At 43.9% G+C, this 19076-nt stretch overlaps 1 protein-coding gene across 4 annotated transcripts in view; it reads right to left on the bottom strand.

Annotated features, from left to right (window-relative positions):
- Nucleotides 1–8361: 8361 nt before the first annotated feature.
- The window catches only part of DZIP1 (DAZ interacting zinc finger protein 1), a 63836-nt gene continuing 53121 nt past the window's right edge, over nucleotides 8362–19076 (bottom strand). For all 4 annotated transcript variants that reach the window (XM_083168788.1, XM_083168786.1, XM_083168787.1 and 1 more), the window contains 3 exons: nucleotides 17196–17326; nucleotides 15039–15204; nucleotides 8362–10832 (listed from right to left, as the gene is read on the bottom strand). In XM_083168788.1, coding sequence (XP_083024914.1) covers nucleotides 10750–10832; nucleotides 15039–15204; nucleotides 17196–17326 — 380 coding nt within the window. In that variant the 3' untranslated portion in view covers nucleotides 8362–10749. The remainder of the gene's footprint in view (nucleotides 10833–15038; nucleotides 15205–17195; nucleotides 17327–19076) is intronic.

Raw genomic sequence — 19076 nt, 5'->3', positions numbered from 1 at the left:
TTATCCACAAACACAAACAAAATTGGGAATCCAATCGTTACTCATGGTGGAACATGTTTAGAATTTAGTGCCAAATGAAGCAAAAAGACAAAGGTGTATGAGGGCACATCTGTTATAACATTTATAAGCCAACCAAAAGGTGCACATACACTTATACCATTTGGGCACTTTTCACCCCATACCAACGCATCGGCCAAAAAGTTGGGTACCTAAACTCAGATTCTGTTCCAATGCGTTCTGCCGTGCGAATGATTGGATCTGAAGATCCAGTAAGTGCAGCATGTAAGATTTATTGGACAGGCTGCGGCAGCACTTGCTGGGGTCGCATACGATACATTGTATGCTAAAGCACTGCAAACGATGTATTGTATGTGGTCCAGCTGCTGGGGAGCTCGGCAGCTCCCCAATGGGCAGTTGCCGACATATCACATGTGAGGCTGCAACTGATACTTGGATAAGTGTATGGCCATCTTAAGAGTTAACCTTTAAGTTGGGCATACGCTAAACAATTATCTGGCAGACCATCTGTGCAATCTGTGTGGTTAGAAAGAATATCTGGTAATGTATAGCAGCAAATAACAGTTGTTCCCAAACACTGGAAAACCAACAAAAAACACAGTTGTTCACACAAATTGGTAAAATCGCGGATTTAACCAATTTATCCATATGGCCTTTGGGCCATTCTTACCAAATTTCCATCCCAACCAACTACACACTCAGCTAAGTTTATATTATACAGAATGACAGAGTGTTTATGCAGAGGGGCAGAGAAGTGCAGGTTCCCTTATGGCTGCAGAGAAGAGCAGCCACGGGGTGTACAGAGGGGCTTTTTTGGTACTTGTTTCCTATCTGGGCGCCCAGGTTTTCTACGTACGGCACCGTAATGAAATTGGATCGCATCGCATCGTACACATACACGATATTGAACGATGCCATGCGATGCGATCCGATTCGATTCGATTTCCCATAGGAAACAATGTGAAATGGCTCAATTTAGCCAAATTATCATAGAAACAATAGTAAATGGGCCAAAAACACCCCTGAACATTGAAATGTCCCCCCAAAAGTAGTTGACGCCACCCCACCATCAACGTGAACCCGAAGCGTGGCGAGCGCAGCGAGCCCGCGAGGGGCGGCGGTACGCGTCCTCCGACCTTTTCATGCCCTACTATCCACTAGGGTGTGGAGTGAGAATAGAATAGTGTGGCGAGCGCAGCGAGCCACCGAGCCCGAAGCGTGGCGAGCGCAGCGAGCCCCGCGAGGGGACGCGGATACCTTCACAGTTATACGCGTCCCCTCGCGGGCTTCCCAGGTGTCAATGGCGACGCGGACACCTGGGAAGCCCGCGAAGAGACGCATTTACCTGTGAAGGTATCCGCGTGCGCTCGCCACGCTTCGGGCTCGGTGGCTCGCTGCGCTCGCCACACTATTCTATTCTCACTCCACGCCCTAGTGGATAGTAGGGCATGAAAAGGTCGGAGGACGCGTACCGCCGCCCCTCGCGGGCTCGCTGCGCTCGCCACGCTTCGGGTTCACGTTGATGGCGGGGTGGCGTCAACTACTTTTGGGGGGACATTTCAATGTTCAGGGGTGTTTTTGGCCCATTTACTATTGTTCCTATGATAATTTGGCTAAATTGAGCCATTTCACATTGTTTCCTATGGAAAATCGAATCGGATCGCATCGCATCGTTCAATATCGTGTATGTGTACGATGCGATGCGATCAGATCTCTCTACGGAGAATAGCATGGTGCGCAATTAACTTAGTGGGCGCCCAGATAGGAAACAAGTACCCTTTTTTTTATTACACAGGGGCACAGGTCCCTAAAACACCTTCTGGACAGCTGCTGGAAGATCATAGTCATTAGATACAACCATGTCATGGAAAGCCCAGCCAGGTGTGGTCACATCAGATGAAGTGATTAAGAAGCCCACTAAGTAAATAAACCCATGTGACCCCAACTGTAAAGTATGGAGGAGTGTGATGGCCTGGGGTCCTTTTTCTGGATCCAGTCAGCTGCTTGCACAGGTATTATGGCTACTACATAATTTTGCAGGGCCGATACCATCTGCTCTACACCTAGATGGTCATGGGTTGTTTCTACAGCAAGATGACCAAAAACATATCTATAGACTATCTTTGAGGAAAAATACAGAATGTAAAGCTTCCAATCATAAAATGGCCAGAACAGTGTCCTGGCTTAAACCCATCAAGCTGGTTTTGGATGACCTGGAAAGAAGAATGAATGCAAAGAAAACTACAATTCAACACATTTGTGGGAACTTCAGCAATTGTGTTGGGAAGATCTTCTCGAGCAATATTTAATCTCCATTGTAGAAAATATGCTGAGTGTGTTCTTCAGTTTTTGCTGTAACAATTGGCAATTTTAAGTAAATAATGTAGAATACAGTTTAATAAACAACATTATTCAATTATTTATTTTCCATCTCCAATTGTTTATTTGTACTATGTTTTAATAGGTTATGCATTGTGTCAGAGGATATCTGAATAAACCTGAAGGGGCGCAGTCTGTGCTTGCGGTAGGGCATCCTTGGTTCAGTGGACATTGCAGAACTTTAAACCCAAGTAAAACAAACAATCTGAATTTGACATATATCAATCCTTTCACAGGGAAGCCTTTTGCGCTGACTGGGGTTTATTTACGAAGATGGGAGTTCTACTGAAAATTGGATGTTGCTATGGGCCACCAACCAGTATCTACTTATTTATTTAGCACCTTCTCGAAGATAAAAGATAGAATTTGATTGGTTCCTCATAGCAACATCCTACCTTCAATAGAACTCCCATCTTAGTAAATAAACCCAACTTATTTATTGCACAGGACAGTGCATTATTATATGTACAAAGAGCAAGTTAGAGAACAAGTAGTGGTTTTCATGTTTGCTCCAGAATTATTTAAAGGGTAAATGAAGAAAATTTTGGGTACTTATGAGTTATCTGGGCGCCCGATTTTTTTATTGTATGCCTTAAGTTAAGGCATACAATCAGATGCGATGCGATGCGATATCGCATCGCATGCGACCATCGGATGCGATGACCCGATTTTTCCATAGGAATCAATGTTAAAATTGACTGAGTCCATTTTAACATGGAATTCAATGGGAAAAAGGGGTCCTTTTCATACCCCTACTATCCAAGTGGGCATGGAGTTGGATATAAACCTGTGGCGAGCGTAGCGAGCCACCGAGCCCGAAGCGTGGCGAGCGAAGCGAGCCCCGCTCGCCACGCTTCGGGCTCGGTGGCTCGCTACGCTCGCCACAGGTTTATATCCAACTCCATGCCCACTTGGATAGTAGGGGTATGAAAAGGACCCCTTTTTCCCATTGAATTCCATGTTAAAATGGACTCAGTCCATTTTAACATTGATTCCTATGGAAAAATCGGGTCATCGCATCGCATCGCATCCGATGGTCGCATGCGATGCGATGCGATGTGCCCGATCCGACCCGATTTAGAAATCGGGCGCCCGGATAACTCATAAGTACCAAATTTTGTACTTCATTAGGAAAGTGCTAACTTGTATTTAACAAAGTTAATGTCTCAAACTGATAGCAGGCAGTAGCTATATAGATATGGTTAGCTTTCTCTGCATGTGTATCTGTTCCTGGGCCTGCAGACATACAGACAGGAAGCGGTCGATAGGTTGACAGACAAAAGGTTGGTACATGAAAAAGGTCAACATGCATTAGGTCAACATGAGTTTTTCACACAACCCCCCCCACACACACACACCCCAAAAAAGGTGTCTTTTCATACTTTACTATCCAAGTGGGCATAGAGTAAGATTATAATAGTGTGCCCAAAACACAACGAGCAAAGACAGCCATGCACGGGGACGCGCTACAGTTATGTGGTGTCCATGTTGACACCATCTAGAAAACATAAAAAGTAATGCTGACCTTTTCCACTGTGATCTATTGCTTGTGTCGACCAGTTGACTTCCATGTGTCATAATTTTGCCTGTTGACCAATAGTGGTCAACCTATTGACTGGCACCATAATTATGTGAACCCTATGACCCATACCTGTACATACACACAGTCTGATTCACAGTTGTGATGTGGAACAATTTTCTTGCAGTTTGTTGAGTTTTCTGATCTGTGCAGGAGCCACACTACGAATGTGCATATCAGGTCTAGCAATGTGCTGGCATATGGCAGCTGAGTAGCTGTTTGGGAAAGTGATATGGCCCATTCTAAAGAAGGGGGCATGTCTGCCCCATTTTATGGGTGAGGTGAAGCCAGTGAATGCATCTATAAATAAAGCTTCACTGGCTACGGCTGCGTGATTTAACCAGACATCCTAAGTAACCTGAGGGTGACTGATGTTCATGCAGATGGTCTTATGCTGTTGCCTTGGTCACAGCAGCAGATCACAGAATCCAGCAGCGGGTGTCTTTATACTTAAGATGCCTCCTATGGGTTTTGCATATTTTAGCACAGCCATTCCACACATAGATGCTGCTGCTGTGCTATTAGTGTACAACTACTGTATGAATCAGACCCCTAGACAAAGGATCAATCCCTAAAGAGAAAAACGGTGTTCCCCATGTTATATGCCCAGAGGGGAAATAGATGCTTTTAATATAAATCAAATGCTTTGTGCATGTATACACTCTGTGTGCAGATGCCCCAAGACATCCCCAGCTTTGTGCACAGTGAATTTTGCAATGTCGGAAAAATATCAGCACTAATGCATGTACCAAGTAAACATGGAAATAAGTTATTGAAGTAGAAAACGTTCCTGTACAAAAAAAAAAGGAGAGGATAAAGTCACTATAATGTAACAGAATAAATGTGTATAAAATGAGGGACACCATCCAGTGCTTCCCTGCTCATACTGAATTACAAGTCTCACCACAAGCTGGCAGTATGCTGAAACAGCTGCTTACAGCAACATCTGATTCTTGAAATCCCTTGGAATTGGGTAAAATGACCTTTTTAGCTTTCCTTTTGGGTTTTGTACATCGTATTTGCTAGGTACCATGTGATGCATGTTCCACTGCATTTAAGGTGCACAGTTTGACAGTTTGATTAGGATAAAAACTGCAAGAAATCTGGACATTTTACTGGTACATTGCTTGGGACACTTGGCATGAGAGATCCGTGCTCCTAATCATAGGTGAATAGATTGTGTGTGTTGCGCAATCAATAGCTGCTGGCACAGGGCTTGTCAGGCCCTAATTTTAGAGCAGAAAAAAAGAAAAGTGTGTGCCAGCGCTTGCTGTTTCAATAATTACACGGTTCTCTAAAATAATTATTTAATAAAAATGAACATATAAAATACATACATACATTCAATATGAAAAATAAAAATAAATATGAAAATAAAAATATTTTGAGTGCTGGTGAATCATTTGTATATCACTTGAGAATATTCTTATACAAGTATAGAGTCCCGTAATAGGGGAATGTGTAAAGCTGACTGATGCAATATTACCATGTAATGCGTCTGGCAGATTTTGTGTCCAGAGTCCGTGACAGCAGTGGATCTGTGGTGCCTTATAATATCTTTTCTTTTTTCTGTCCTAATCATAGGCAAATGCAGGGGGGTTCTGGTTGCCCAGAAACCCCCCTCCTCTTTACAAGTGCCTTACATTAAGACAACAATAGCACTAGTATATAATATGATCAATAGAGCTGCCACCACATGATGCAGTGTAAGGGACAGAGCAGAGCTGCTGCACATGCCCAGTGTACCAGCTTCTTCTAACACATTTACTGTATGTGTGGATCTGAACTCTAAAACATTGCAATGGACCAGAGAGCAGCTGCCAGGAGGAAGAGACGGGAGCCTTAACATGAGGTGGGAGATTGTGAGCTTAGAAAGTGCAGTATTTATTTATTATGATATGTTTAACCTTTTCCTGACCACTTATCTTATTTAATTGTTTGAATCAGCCTATACTATAGACTATCTGTACTGTTAAATATTAATATTGTACTTCATACAGTATCCAGTGTATAAAAAAAAAATTCAGGGCTGTTACTGATCCCTCAGACTCCTGTACTTACTCCTATGTGCTGATGAGTGGGAGATTGTGGATTACATTTGGAAACCCCCCTCTATTAATCCTGCAATTGCCACTGCTAATACAGCTGTTCTTGAGGCACATTTACAAAAACATAGAAGGATTTACATGAAACCAGTCAGCGCCTGTTATTAATCTAGTGCAGGATAGAAACCTTAAACTAATGGAGCCCATACAATCACCAATCTATCGGCAAATCCATGCGTATTGCAGATGACTGCAAAATCCATCATGTTAGAAATCCTATATTCACTGGATTCCAAACATAAAATACCCGGGAGCCGGTGATCCTGGAATTTTAACCTGTTTCATTTTGTCAATCATCTGAGAAACAGAGATTGGGATTCATCAAATCAGACCAAGAGGAATGTCCAACTGATGTACAGGCCCTTTAACTGTTAGCTGGATGCTATGAGCAACTTTCCTTTGTGCCGATTCTCCTAAATGTTCTTCAGTGTCCTCAGCAGCATTAGACTTTTCTTTAGATTTGTTTCCTTATTTTATTTACACTTTATTTGAATAAAAAAACAGGAAAGATCACTTTCAGCATCAATGTTTCTTTAGTTGGACTCCTACATATGCACCGCTCCTCTGCCCTCTCTTATTTAATACACAACATACAGTACTGACCCACTTCATTTCTCCCTATTGGACAGTCTTGGATTTACCGCAGGCTATCTATCACAGATTTCTTTCAACATGGAGCCTTCATGGGCTTCGCTTCATTTATAAATTACTAGATCACTTTACTATGACCATATATTCACACAACTATTTACGGGAGAAATATCCTCAACTTCAGATCCCTTTATTTGTTGGCATTCAAATGCATAGTTATGTCACTGCTCTATAGCACCACCTTCCTCCCCTAACCAAGGGGGTGCTGTCTCGCTGCTCCAATCAGGTGTTTTCCACCACCATTACTTATAGTTATATACCATGTATACAATGTACATTATGTCTACAAAGAGACACCTGGACTTGCCAAACAGTATTTTAGGTTTCCTAATATACCCATGACAACAATTTTTTAATCTTTTGTTTGACTGAACCAACAATTTCAGCATCTTACAAGGAGATGCAATATAAATGGTTACATCTAGCGTTATTTCACGTACTAAATGTGGCTGTTGTCTTTATAGGTATGCGGTCCCTGGGTGGACAATGTCGAGGTCCACAGTCACTACGCCAACCACTTATGAGCGACAGTGACTAGGTCAGCACTTTGAAATGGTCGACATACCATAGGTCGGCACTGAAAGAAGGTGGACATGGTTCCCACTCAAAAGGTCGACACAAGTTTTTAACTTATTTTGTGTAGACCGACTTGGTTCATATTGTACTTTCCACATGGGCATAGAGCAGGCATGTCCAAAATGTGGCCGTCCAGCTGTTGTGAACCTACAAATCCCAGCATGCTTTGCCATAGTTTAAGTATTCCTTAATAGCAAAACTGTGGCAAGGCATGATGGGACTTTTGGATATGCCTGGCATAGAGTCAGACTATAATAGTGTGCGGAGCACAGCAAGGCACCGTGACAGAAGCATGGCGAGCTCAGCGAGCCCTGCAAGGGGACGCGGCACACTTATACGGTGACCATGATGTCGACATAGACAAACAATAACCGTGAAAAAAGTGTGTCGTCCTTTTGGTTGTCAAACATGCAAATGTCGACCTTAAGTTTGTGTCAACCTTCTGGCAGTGTCGACCATTTCAGGTGACGACCTTGTCATTGTCGACTTATTAGTGGTCGACCTAGCCACCACAGACCTAGACATTGGCTGGGCAATTGCGGCCCTCCAGATGTTGAGGAACTACATATCCCAGCATGCCTTGCATCAGTTTCAGCATGGCCACATAGCAAAACTAATGCAAAGCATCCTGGGATGTGTAGTTCCTCAACATCTGGAGGGCCGCAATTGCCCAGCCCTGTGCTACACTGTAACCATCTCTATATTCACATATATTTTAATATCAAAATAGTTTTCCAATTCTTTCTTTGACTCGTGAATTTGGAAGTCTTGAATTTTGGTTCTTGATATGCTTTATTACTTGACTGCTATTATCTATTGGACTTTGCAGTCTCAGGAGGCATACTCATGGGTCAATGTTTAGCTGTCTAGATCACTTAGAAATGAAGCAGAAATTGCTTGGTGTGTACACCCCCTAGCGATGGTGATGCGCCGCCATCGCCGTGCATGCACTAAATATCACGTTAGATCGCCAAGCCTAGATCGCTTAGCACACATTGCACTGTGTGTATGCCCCTTTACAATAAAATATATATAAAAAAAAAATGGATCACATTTTGGAGAGGACAGGATTTTAATACTGTTTTGGCATAGGTGCAATACAGAGGGCAAATGTAGTACCATTTGTGTGTCATTATGCATAAAACAAAAACAGTGATTAGTACCTAATACAGTCAATGTGGGATTACAAAGTATTCTGCATGTGTAAAACCACAGATCATTAGGGCAGACGTAACGCAAAACTTCTTTAAGACGTGCGGTGAACTGTAAAACAGTCCGAGCTCAGACATTTTTTTAAAGCGGCATGGTATTGCTTTGAAAAGGATTTGAAAAAAAAGTACAAAAACGAAGTAGTAATCCAAAACGAATAATATTTTGGATTACTACTTTAATTGATGGCTGCATCACATGCGTTCATATTAACCAATCCATTAAGAGCAATACTTATCTCACATTTTATTTAGCTGAAGAATAATACTTGTCAGATTAAATATTCACATATAACTAAGAAAACTGGCAGCCTAAAACTTTTCCATATAATATTTAGCAGAGAATTAGTAATACTGCAAATGTGCAAACACTATTAACTGGATAACACTGTCCAAGTGCCACAGGACATCTAGGGGTAAATGTCATACAGTGTGACAAGTCATACCCCTTTCACATTACAGCTAAAACACGGTAAATTGCCAAATTATCATTTGGTCTACAGTCCTTAGGTCGACACTGTTGGGTCAACATGCTGGAAGGTCGACAGGTGTCTAGGTCAACATTGCAGAAGGTCGACATGAGTCTAGGTCAGTGGTTCCCAACCTTTTTTCTCTCCCGTACCCCTTGATTAGGCTTTTCATTGATGAGTACCCCCTCCTCTCAATTTAAAATATAGACAGTACTTATGAGTGGAGTGGAAGTGAGCGGTATGCGTATCCTTATGCATATCCTTATATTAAGGAGTAGCGGACAGGAATCTTGCCCTTCCATGTCTGGTCGCTGGCTGTGTATTGTCTCCAGGGTTCCCACAAACACCTGTAGGATTAATGCCGCTGCTTCCTCCACCCGTGTCAGTGCAGGGCAGATGATCGCTGATGTCTGAGGGCAGCATGGGTAGCTCCCAGTGGATTGCTGGTCAGGCAAAAGCACAAGGAGACGCTGATGACGCTGAAGACAGAACCATAAGTGACACAACATGGTTCTCCATAGCAATGGGTCTTCTTCTGTCATCAAAATACTTTTTTTCATATTCCGCCATTACCAATATTATTTTCAAGTACCCCCAACTGCTCTGCAGAGTACCCCCAGGGGTACTAGTACCCCAGGTTGGGAACCACTGGTCTAGGTCAACATGGCAGAAGGTCGACATGAGTCTAGATCGACAGGTGTCTAGGTCGACATGGGTTTTTTTCACAGTTTTTTGAGCCGACATGTGCCAACAGGCGGTATTTCATGCCCTACCATCCACTAGGGCATGGTGGGAGAAAAAATAGTGTGCCGAGCGCAGCGAGGCACCGTCCCTGAAGCATTGCGAGTGAAGCGGTTCACTTCCAACTGTGTCCATGTCGACTGTGTCGACATTCGGGTAAAAAAACTGCGAAAAAAGCCATGTTGAACTAACGACCTGTCGACCTAACCCATGTCAACCTAACGCATGTGTCGACCTAAACACCTGTTGACCTTCACCCATGTCGACCTAGAGCCCTGTCGACCCAACGGTGTTGACCTAAGTATGGTTGATAAAACGATCCACACCCTTTAAAGTTACTGTTTTCTATGGGTGAAATGGGTTGAATGTGAATGGTACAAAAACGATATTGAAATGGTAATATACCAGTTACAACATGCAATGTGAAAGTGGTTTAACTGGCTTTAGACCCGTTTTAAGAAACGTTTACAAAAGCGTGTTGAAAGCAGGTTTGTAATGTGAAAGCAGCATCAGAAGTTCGGGAGTTTGTGCAAAAATGCCCGTATTTTTAAAGCAGCAATCATTTACAGGACAAAATCAGATTGGTTTTGCCTTGTAAATGATCGCTGCTTTAAAAATCCATTGTCGCATATACTCCTGCACCCTATTACATTTAGCCCCTTGTCTGCATTAGTTGCTCTATTCACAATACTAATGTTTTATGCTAAACAACATGGTGAAGAAATATATAAACTTACAGTAAGTGCTACAATAGGAGTTCAATGTACCGGTTAAAGAAAATGCATAAATCCGATCAAAGATTTCATATAAAAGACAAATGCAATGCAAATTATTATTGCTGTGTCCGTCGGCAGGATCATTGTTAGTTACACCTTTCCTACCTCTATGACTTATCATATAAAAGTTAAAAACAGAAATACAAATAGAAACACTGACGTTTGCCATCACTGGCAGCATAAACCCTTATAAGGCACGTAAAGCAGTAGTCTGTTTTATTGTGGCGCAAGACTCGGGCGCGATGCTTACATATCGGATATATCACTGAAGTCACTCACAGTTACTAAACTGCTTACAAGAGTGCTGGATGTATCAGCGTCCCGAGCATCTAGGAAAGAGGGAGAAGATACAGATCAATATAACAAGGAGTTAAAAAACAGAGTTAAAAAAGAGCTTCAGCTAAAACTAATCACTGAAAATAAGGAAAGAAAACTGGACTTCTCTTGCAAACACGGTCTGCTAAATCTACTAGGGTCCCTAGCGACTATACTAGGCTCCCGCCACACTCCTCTCTGTGGTCAACACTTAAGGAGCCCATACACGGTGCGAGGGTACTGTGCGATGCAATGCGCGCTCCCGCGGCCATCCCATCGCACAGCACATAAAGTTTGTGAGGCCGTGCTTTTTATCGTGCAATGTGATCTAGTTAAAAAAGCACAGGAATATTGTACAATGTATAGGCACCTTTAGGGTTGAGAGGGTATAGTTTTTCATACTTTGTCAATTCCTACTTATGTAGCCATAACAAATGGCAGATCCAGCAAACACGAGCTTTAAGGGTAGATAGAATTTGTTATATATTTTTTTTAAAGATTCTTATCTAATTTGGTTGGCCAAAATGAACATGGACTAGCCATCATAATTGCGGTATGTCTATAGACAATGTAAGTACAAAGCACAGTGGTAGGCAGGCTTATATCGAAGAAAATTGGGGAAATGTTGATTTCTGAACCTGTTCTATACAAATAAGAAATGTGAAACCATGTACACATGTGACAATAAATTACACTGCTACACTTACTTCTCACAAGTGTGCAGCTTTATTGAACAGAAAGTATTTCATTGGTATAATCATAACAAATGTGTATTGTACAAATTGGGATGTGTCACTGCGCTTTTGGGTGAGCAGCTCCATATTACTATGGTCAATATAATATAATAATAACTATTATTGTCTACTAGTTTATGAGCACCTTTTCAGCATTAATTTTTGTCAATTTTATTTATCACTCCTATTATTGAAAATGTCTTATCTACTTCATACATATTTACATCCACTTCAAGCGCTCCTATACATAAACATATATTAAAAAAGTGTATGCTTTTGACATACAGGGTAGGGTCCTGCAATAAATACTGACAAAATTAAAGATAGAACAATTTTTCATTTGAGATCAGGGTGGTTTTTATTTTTTGTTTCTCTCTACCAAGGTCCTACACAATAATGAAGTCTCATTTAGGGGCCCATTTATTAATCAATGGGATTTACAGTAGGCCCAATAATTTTAGTTTCCTATGGCAGCTATTTGTAGCAATAGGAAAGAATGTACAGAAGGCATGTACTGTACCATTACACCATGTACATCACAAGCAGGGACCGGGGCACTGATAGTAAAGTGATTGCAAGTGGTAAGTGCTCTCGTCTGTAGCCTATAGGCTACAATGGCTAGTGCTATCATCAGACAGTGGGGCAGATGTATTAAGCCTTAACAAGAGATAAATGCGGGGGTGATAAGGAGAGATAAACGTCCAGCCAATCAGCTCCTTACTGACTTTTTCCAAACACAGCCTGTAACATGGCAGTTGGCAGGTGATTGACTGGACATTTATCTCTCCTTGGATCCTAGCCTTACTACATACATACATACATACATACATACATACAGGTGGATTGTGTTTTAGAACATATAGAAAATGTATATAAGCAAATATATATATATAAGCAGAAAAAGAGAGGAAAAAAAGTGGAGCTTCACAGTGCATTAAGAGATTTTTTTTTAAATAATGGACCAATGGCAAAGATCCATGGCCCTTATTCTGATCTGTGCGGCCGGAGCCGCATACGTTGCTCCGGCCGCACAAACCAATCCCCGCCTACAATACGGATCGCCACGGCCGTCCGTACGCGGACGGCTGGCGATCCGCATGAAAATGGTGGGGCGTACGCCTCCACCATGGTGGGAGCTGCCCCCTGCATTCGATGGTCGGCGACCATCGAAGGCAGGGCCGCACGCTCCACCAGCTCCCGCAAGCTTAGACCACACGGACAATCGTCCGTGTGAAAGCTTGTATGGGGGCGGAGAGCTGACATCCGGCGATGTCAGCTTTCCGCCCCCATCACTGGCGTCATAGCCTCATTACCATGCATACGCCCCGCGTTTGCATGGGAACGCCCATGAAACGCTGGGCGTATGCATAGGGTAATGAGGCTATTAAGCCCCTCACGCCCCTATACGCCCCCTTTGCGGCGTATACATTTTTTGTGCGGCGATTTCGCCTGCACATGCGCAGAGTGACCTCTGCGCATGTGCAGAGTGAAAACATCGGCGGTACGGCCGCACGCGGGCCGTACCGCCGAGATCAGAATAAGGGCCCATGTTAGAGTAAATGGCATTAAAATGGAGTTACCAGGCAAAGACGTCCTCTGGGCCGTCACATACAGCAGCACAAGTTCCCAAGGAAACACCACAGATACTGGAGCGTGCTGCAATGTATTGGGAGCTGACAGAGGAGAGAGCAGGATATCAGGAATGAGCATCACAGGCCACACCCTAACCTGTTTCATCCGTAGACTTCACCCTCTGATGAAATTTGACTGTACCGGCGATCTTTGCCATTGGTCCATTATTAAAATAATCTTTTTAATGCACTTCGAAGCACTCCTTTATTTCTTGTCTTTGTTTAGATTGTTTACCCTGGGAGCCTGGGTGTGCTGTACAGTAATGTGAGCTGCGGCCCTTCATTTGTATTCTGGTGCCCTCACCTCTCTACATTAGAAGAGTATTGATGGACTGTTTGTTCACTGGCAATCATTAGTGCTGGTCTCGTATTACAATTTGCCATTTGAACTTTTAATAAAATATGCAGGAGAAAATATCTACCTCTGCACCCTATCTCAGCAAGCTTGCATCTGATCGCCCTCCCCATGAGCCTCTACCTCCTTCTTCCCCATGTTCACCTATCATCTCCCCTCCCCATATGTATCATTGCCTTCTGCCTTATCAAGTATTCCTTCGCCCCCCACTATGCAAGAGTACCATTGCCCCCCTTTTCCGCATGAGTACATCTGCCTCCTACCTTCCCATGTGTGCCTATAATCTCCCCTCCCCACATGAGAGTTTGACATCCCCCAAGCGTGCCTCTGCCCAACCCTCCCCAAGTCTACTCTGGCCTCTTCCTCACCATGGGCCTTATTCTGGTCGGTGCGGACGGAGCCGAATATGCCTGCCAGGACCGTGCGTCCTAAACTCCGCCTTCCGTACGGATCGCTCACTCCGTCCGAATGCGGTAAGCCGCTGACCGCACGTATTTCTCACGGATACACCTCCTCCATCTCTTGGAACCTCCCCCATCATTCGATGGTCGCAGACCATCGAATGCAGGACCGAGTGGTCCGCCAGCTCCCGCAACCTCAGACCACACGGGCATTTCTCCGTGCAAAAGCAGGGATCTGGGCGGGCAGCTGACATCCGGCAATGTCATATGTCCGCCCCCTACACGTGCGTCACGGCCGCATTACCATACGTACGCCCAGCGTTTTCATGGGAACGCCCATGAAACGCAGGGTGTAAACATATGGTAATGAGCCCAAACAGCCCTTCACGCCCCTCTCCACCCCCTGTTCGTAGTGTACACATTTCATGCGGAATTTGGACGTGCGTTCCGTTCGCACATGTGCAGAGACGCCTCTGCACATGCGCAGACACAAAACATCGGCGGCACGAACACACGCGGACATTACCGCACCAACCAGAATAAGGGCCCATGTGTTGCCCTGACCCCCTCTCCCTATCTGTAACTTTGCCTCTGGCACCATCCCTACTGTGCTCTGCCCTTACCCATGGCATGGAGATTAATCTATGACAAAAGGGAGCTGAGCACTGTTGGTTTTAGTGAAGCAAGTAAAAGAAAAATGTCCGACCATGCACGAAGACTATTGAAGGCGCACATGTGGCTGTCCAGTATTAGAGTATGCATAGGGCTCGCCCAAAGTAAATATGTCTGCAGTGGCATCAAGGCATCAAACAAACTGTATTACCATTATAAAGAGATGGAAAGTGAATGTAGGTTGTATTGCAGTACATGTCCATTCAAAAATTGCTCCCCTGCAAAACTGGGACAGGCCGCACGTAGTATAATAATATGTTAGAAAGAGGATAAACTATCACTTACAGCTAAATACGTATCATTATTCTGCAGCAGAATGAACACCATGAAAATAAAAGCACACATTCTTGCAGCAACAATGAAAATTATTTCTATAATTTCTATAAATTCAATTTATACATATGCTGCATAATTCAGAATAAAATACCTCCTTTTGTCAGCTTAGTAGTACCGAAAGTATTTTTAACAGGAGCAGCATAAAATTCTTTTTTGTGGGCTGTTGATTCTAGTCCACGTTTTGCAGCAGATGGGGCTTTAACTGGTTCCTCATCCAAAGAAGAACTATCAAAATCAGTGTCATCGAGGTCAGTAATCTATAGAGTAAAAGCGTTACTACAATGAGAAACATCCACTGTACACCATTATTACTGCAGATTTGATGGGACAAAACATCACAATACACAGCTGCAAACAATATTTCAAAATATAATCCACCTACAGTATGTCTCTGCGGATCTGACTGCTTACACTGGAAATACATATAGGGCCTGATTCTGGTTGACTCTGCAAGCTGTGAAGATCACGCCTCACCGAGTCCCAGGGTGCCGCCCCGCTGAAACACCCCCCCCCCCCCCCACGACGCCATATTTCCTGGCAACAATGTGAGGGGATGCGTTATGAAAACACCCCCCCCCTCGCATGTGCCCGCAGCAGGAGAAATCATTTGGGTGCCGGACGGGGTCGCGACAGTCATTTACCCGACGTTGGGATCCCAACTGTCAAAACACCGACAGCCGGGTGCCCGATGGCCACCGGCTATACTCCCTCGTGGGGGTCCATGACGAGCATAGCGAGCCACCGCACCTGAAGTGTGGCTAGTAAGGGGCTTTGTTGCGCTCACCATGATGTCTGAGTCCAGCCAGTCGGATCCCGACGTCGGGCTAATGACTGTCGGGATCCCGACTGTCGGACCGCTATACCACACCCAATCATTTGATGAGTTCTACTGTTTTTACATAGAAACAGATGATAATCATTTGGCCCATCTAGTCTGACCTTAACACATGTAGGATAACTGAGCAATATTTTAGAAGAAGGACAAATGTCTTATTTAATTAAAGTGGTAATCTCAATGTAATCAAAGTAGTATGTAAAGATCTTGCACTTTAGATGTACTTGAGTCTCCAAAAAAAAAGTAAAAATGTTTTTTCGCAATTTTTAAACCAGACATTCCCAACTTCAGTCTTCAAGAACCCTAAAGCCCTATACACACTAGGCAATATTGTTCACAATATTGCTCAGAAAGGACTTGTGTACTGTACACCAACACCAAGTTTTAGTGATATCCATGGTCAAGCACAGGTAACTTAAATTAGTACTTTGATTAAATCGTCTGTGCTGAAATCTGGATATCACTAAAAATCACCCTGTAAAGCTAAGTACACGCAGGCAATATCAGCCAGATTTAGGGTTTCTGGCCAAATCAGAAAGACAAATCGAGCATACACATCGATATGTCTGATTTGTGACTACCATGGGACGCTTGCGACATTGCACGATCGTCCCTGCTGCACATCTAACCAGGCGATAACAATAGCGACATAGTATGTGTAATTGAAGAACGGATCTATATGTCGCTCCGTCTTCATTACGCATTCTGGTGTGTACCCTGGATCAGATATGTTGGGTTGCCGGGTACACATTGCGTAGTGTGTCCTAAGCTGTGCCTTGCTCACCGATGTTGGAAATGCCTTCTTTAAACAATGTCATGTATGCAAGTAAATGTGTACTAATGCATATTTTTACAGATATAGAAGGTACTGTGTGTGCTCTCCCTCTATTGATTTTACATCCCAAGTCGTAAAAATAAGTCAGTAATAACCCCAAAAATGTATACCCTACTACATGACCCCAATCTATCAGGTACAAAGTACCCTGCTCCTGGACTACCCACATAAGGTATGACTGCAGTCACCTGTGCAGAAACACCCGTCTCATCATTTAGTGAATGCAATTGTAAATGAAGTGGGAAAGAAAGGAGCAGAACATTTTGTACCTGGAAGGGGTCATGCCAGAGGGTATGTAAAAAACTTTCTTATTACTTAATCATTTAATGTAAGAGGGGAGTCAATGTGTGACACTCCAGCTGCTGAAGAACTACACATCACAGCATGTCTAGCCACGGCTTTTTTGTTGGGGAATGCTAAAACTGTGACAGGGAATGCTGGAAAACGTAGTTCCACCGCAGCTAGAATGCTACATTTTGCAATATAATTTCTATATTTTAGTCTTCTAATTTAAGAAACCATTTTGCAATATTTACATAGGCAGCATACACTGGACCAAATGACTTAGACTCTCTCACCTTCAGTTCCTTATCCAGATCATTTTTCGTAAAGGCATGAACTACATCGATTCCCCCTACAGGTTTATGGTTAACTGAATGGGAAGACCTCGCCATTTCAAGCTGTTCAGTACGTTCTTTTATAAGAGGTGCTAATCAATATAAAAATAAAAGATGTAATGCATACTCATAACAATAAAATCTTCATTTACATTCTAAAAAAAATTCTGGTTAATTTATTGATTGATGAAAATAAATCTAGTGTTTGTGCTAGGACTTCTAGACTCTAGTCTAGACTGATTAAATACATACATACATACATACATACATACATACAGAGATGAACACAGTAGCATGCAAAAATATTAAACACACTAAAAATAAACAGATTTGTCTATTACAAAAAGAATGCTGTGGAAATGAAAATCAAAGAGCAAAGTTATAGCCATAAATAAGACAGGAATCAAATTATTAGGGGTATGCATTTACTCGCGGTCACTGATCATGGGTAATTGCTTAGCTGGGGGGCTATTCAATTATCCCAACAAGCTGGTCAGTGGTGCAGCTTTTTGGGGATGTGTTTCCTACCTCCGGCAGGCAAAACAATTCCCCAAGACACAGGTTTCCCCTTCATGAAAACACACAGGTTTCATTGAAGTTGTATGTTGTCAGTTGAAATGGTTTACTCTTTAATTGAATTCCCTTCAATTATATACACATTGGTTGAAGTGGGAATTTCGAAGTGGGGTTATGGAAAATTGAAAGGTGTATAGCATCCACTCCAGGCTGTACTGTTGCCATGCCAAAATACGCACTGAAAACGGGGCATGGTGAATCTCAAGGGGCACTGGAAAAGAGGCAAGACACATGGTGGAGAAAAGATGGGAGAGAGGGGAGGTGCAGGGAGGGAGGAGGTCATAATGGAGAGAGGGACAGAGAAAGGGAGGGGTTGCAGGGTGGGAGAGGGACATATTGGGGAGAGGACATGCAGGGTGAGAGAAGACGCAGGATGAGAGGGGGTGATGGAGGGTTAGAGAAGATGCAGGGTGGGCATGAAGGGGGGGGCACATGGTGGCAGAGGAAGCAGGGTGAAATGGTCTTGTGTGGGGCATGGAGAGAGGTGGTGCTGGGCAAGATAATGAATATGCAGGGTGAGAGGGGGGATGGTGCAGGGTGAGAGGGGTGGTGCAGGGTGAGAGATGGCAAAGGGTGAGATGAGGGTGGTGCATGGTGGAGGGTGAGAGGAGAGTGGTGCAGGGTGAGAGAAGACACAAGGTGAGAGAAGATGCAGGGTGACAAGACACATGGGGGTCAAAAACGCAGGGAGTGATGGGGGACGGCAGGGAGGAGGTGGGAATGTAGAGTGGCGGTGGAGTCTGGGTGGGAGTGGGGATGCAGTGTTGTGGAGAAAGCAGAGTGGGGAGGACTTTGCAGGGTGGGTGATCAACAGTCTGGAGATGTAATAAGGCCTATCAGACCTGATTCTGTCACTGGCATGTACAGTAACTGGGCGCACCCTGGCGGGGCTCCAGCAGTGGGAGGGAGGTGAGCAGGCACAGCCCAAGTGGGCACCTGGCAGCAGCAGGGGGGGATCCCGGGCGCACCCCGTCTGGGTGCCAAGCGGCAGCAGGAAAACACCCAGGCGCTCCACACCTGGGCATGCAGCCGCGGCAGAAAGGGACCCGGGAGCACCCCACGTGGGCTCCCGGTGGGGCTCCAGGGGTTTGGGATGGTAACAGTGTAAGCAGCAGCTGTGAATGCAGCAGGCGGACCACTTCCACCACCTCATGCTGCACACTATTTTATTAAAAAAACAAAACACACTTCTGGGTCAGTGGAAAACGAAGTGCCGTATGCCACCATTACAAAGGTGACATCTGGGTGTGGGCCACACCCTCCGCA

Source organism: Crinia signifera, chromosome 2 (assembly GCF_055691185.1).
Source record: "Crinia signifera chromosome 2, ASM5569118v1, whole genome shotgun sequence".
Taxonomy (NCBI): Eukaryota; Metazoa; Chordata; class Amphibia; order Anura; family Myobatrachidae; genus Crinia; species Crinia signifera.
The sequence above is the reverse complement of the archived record's forward strand: the minus strand, read 5'-3'. Positions and strand labels throughout refer to the sequence as shown.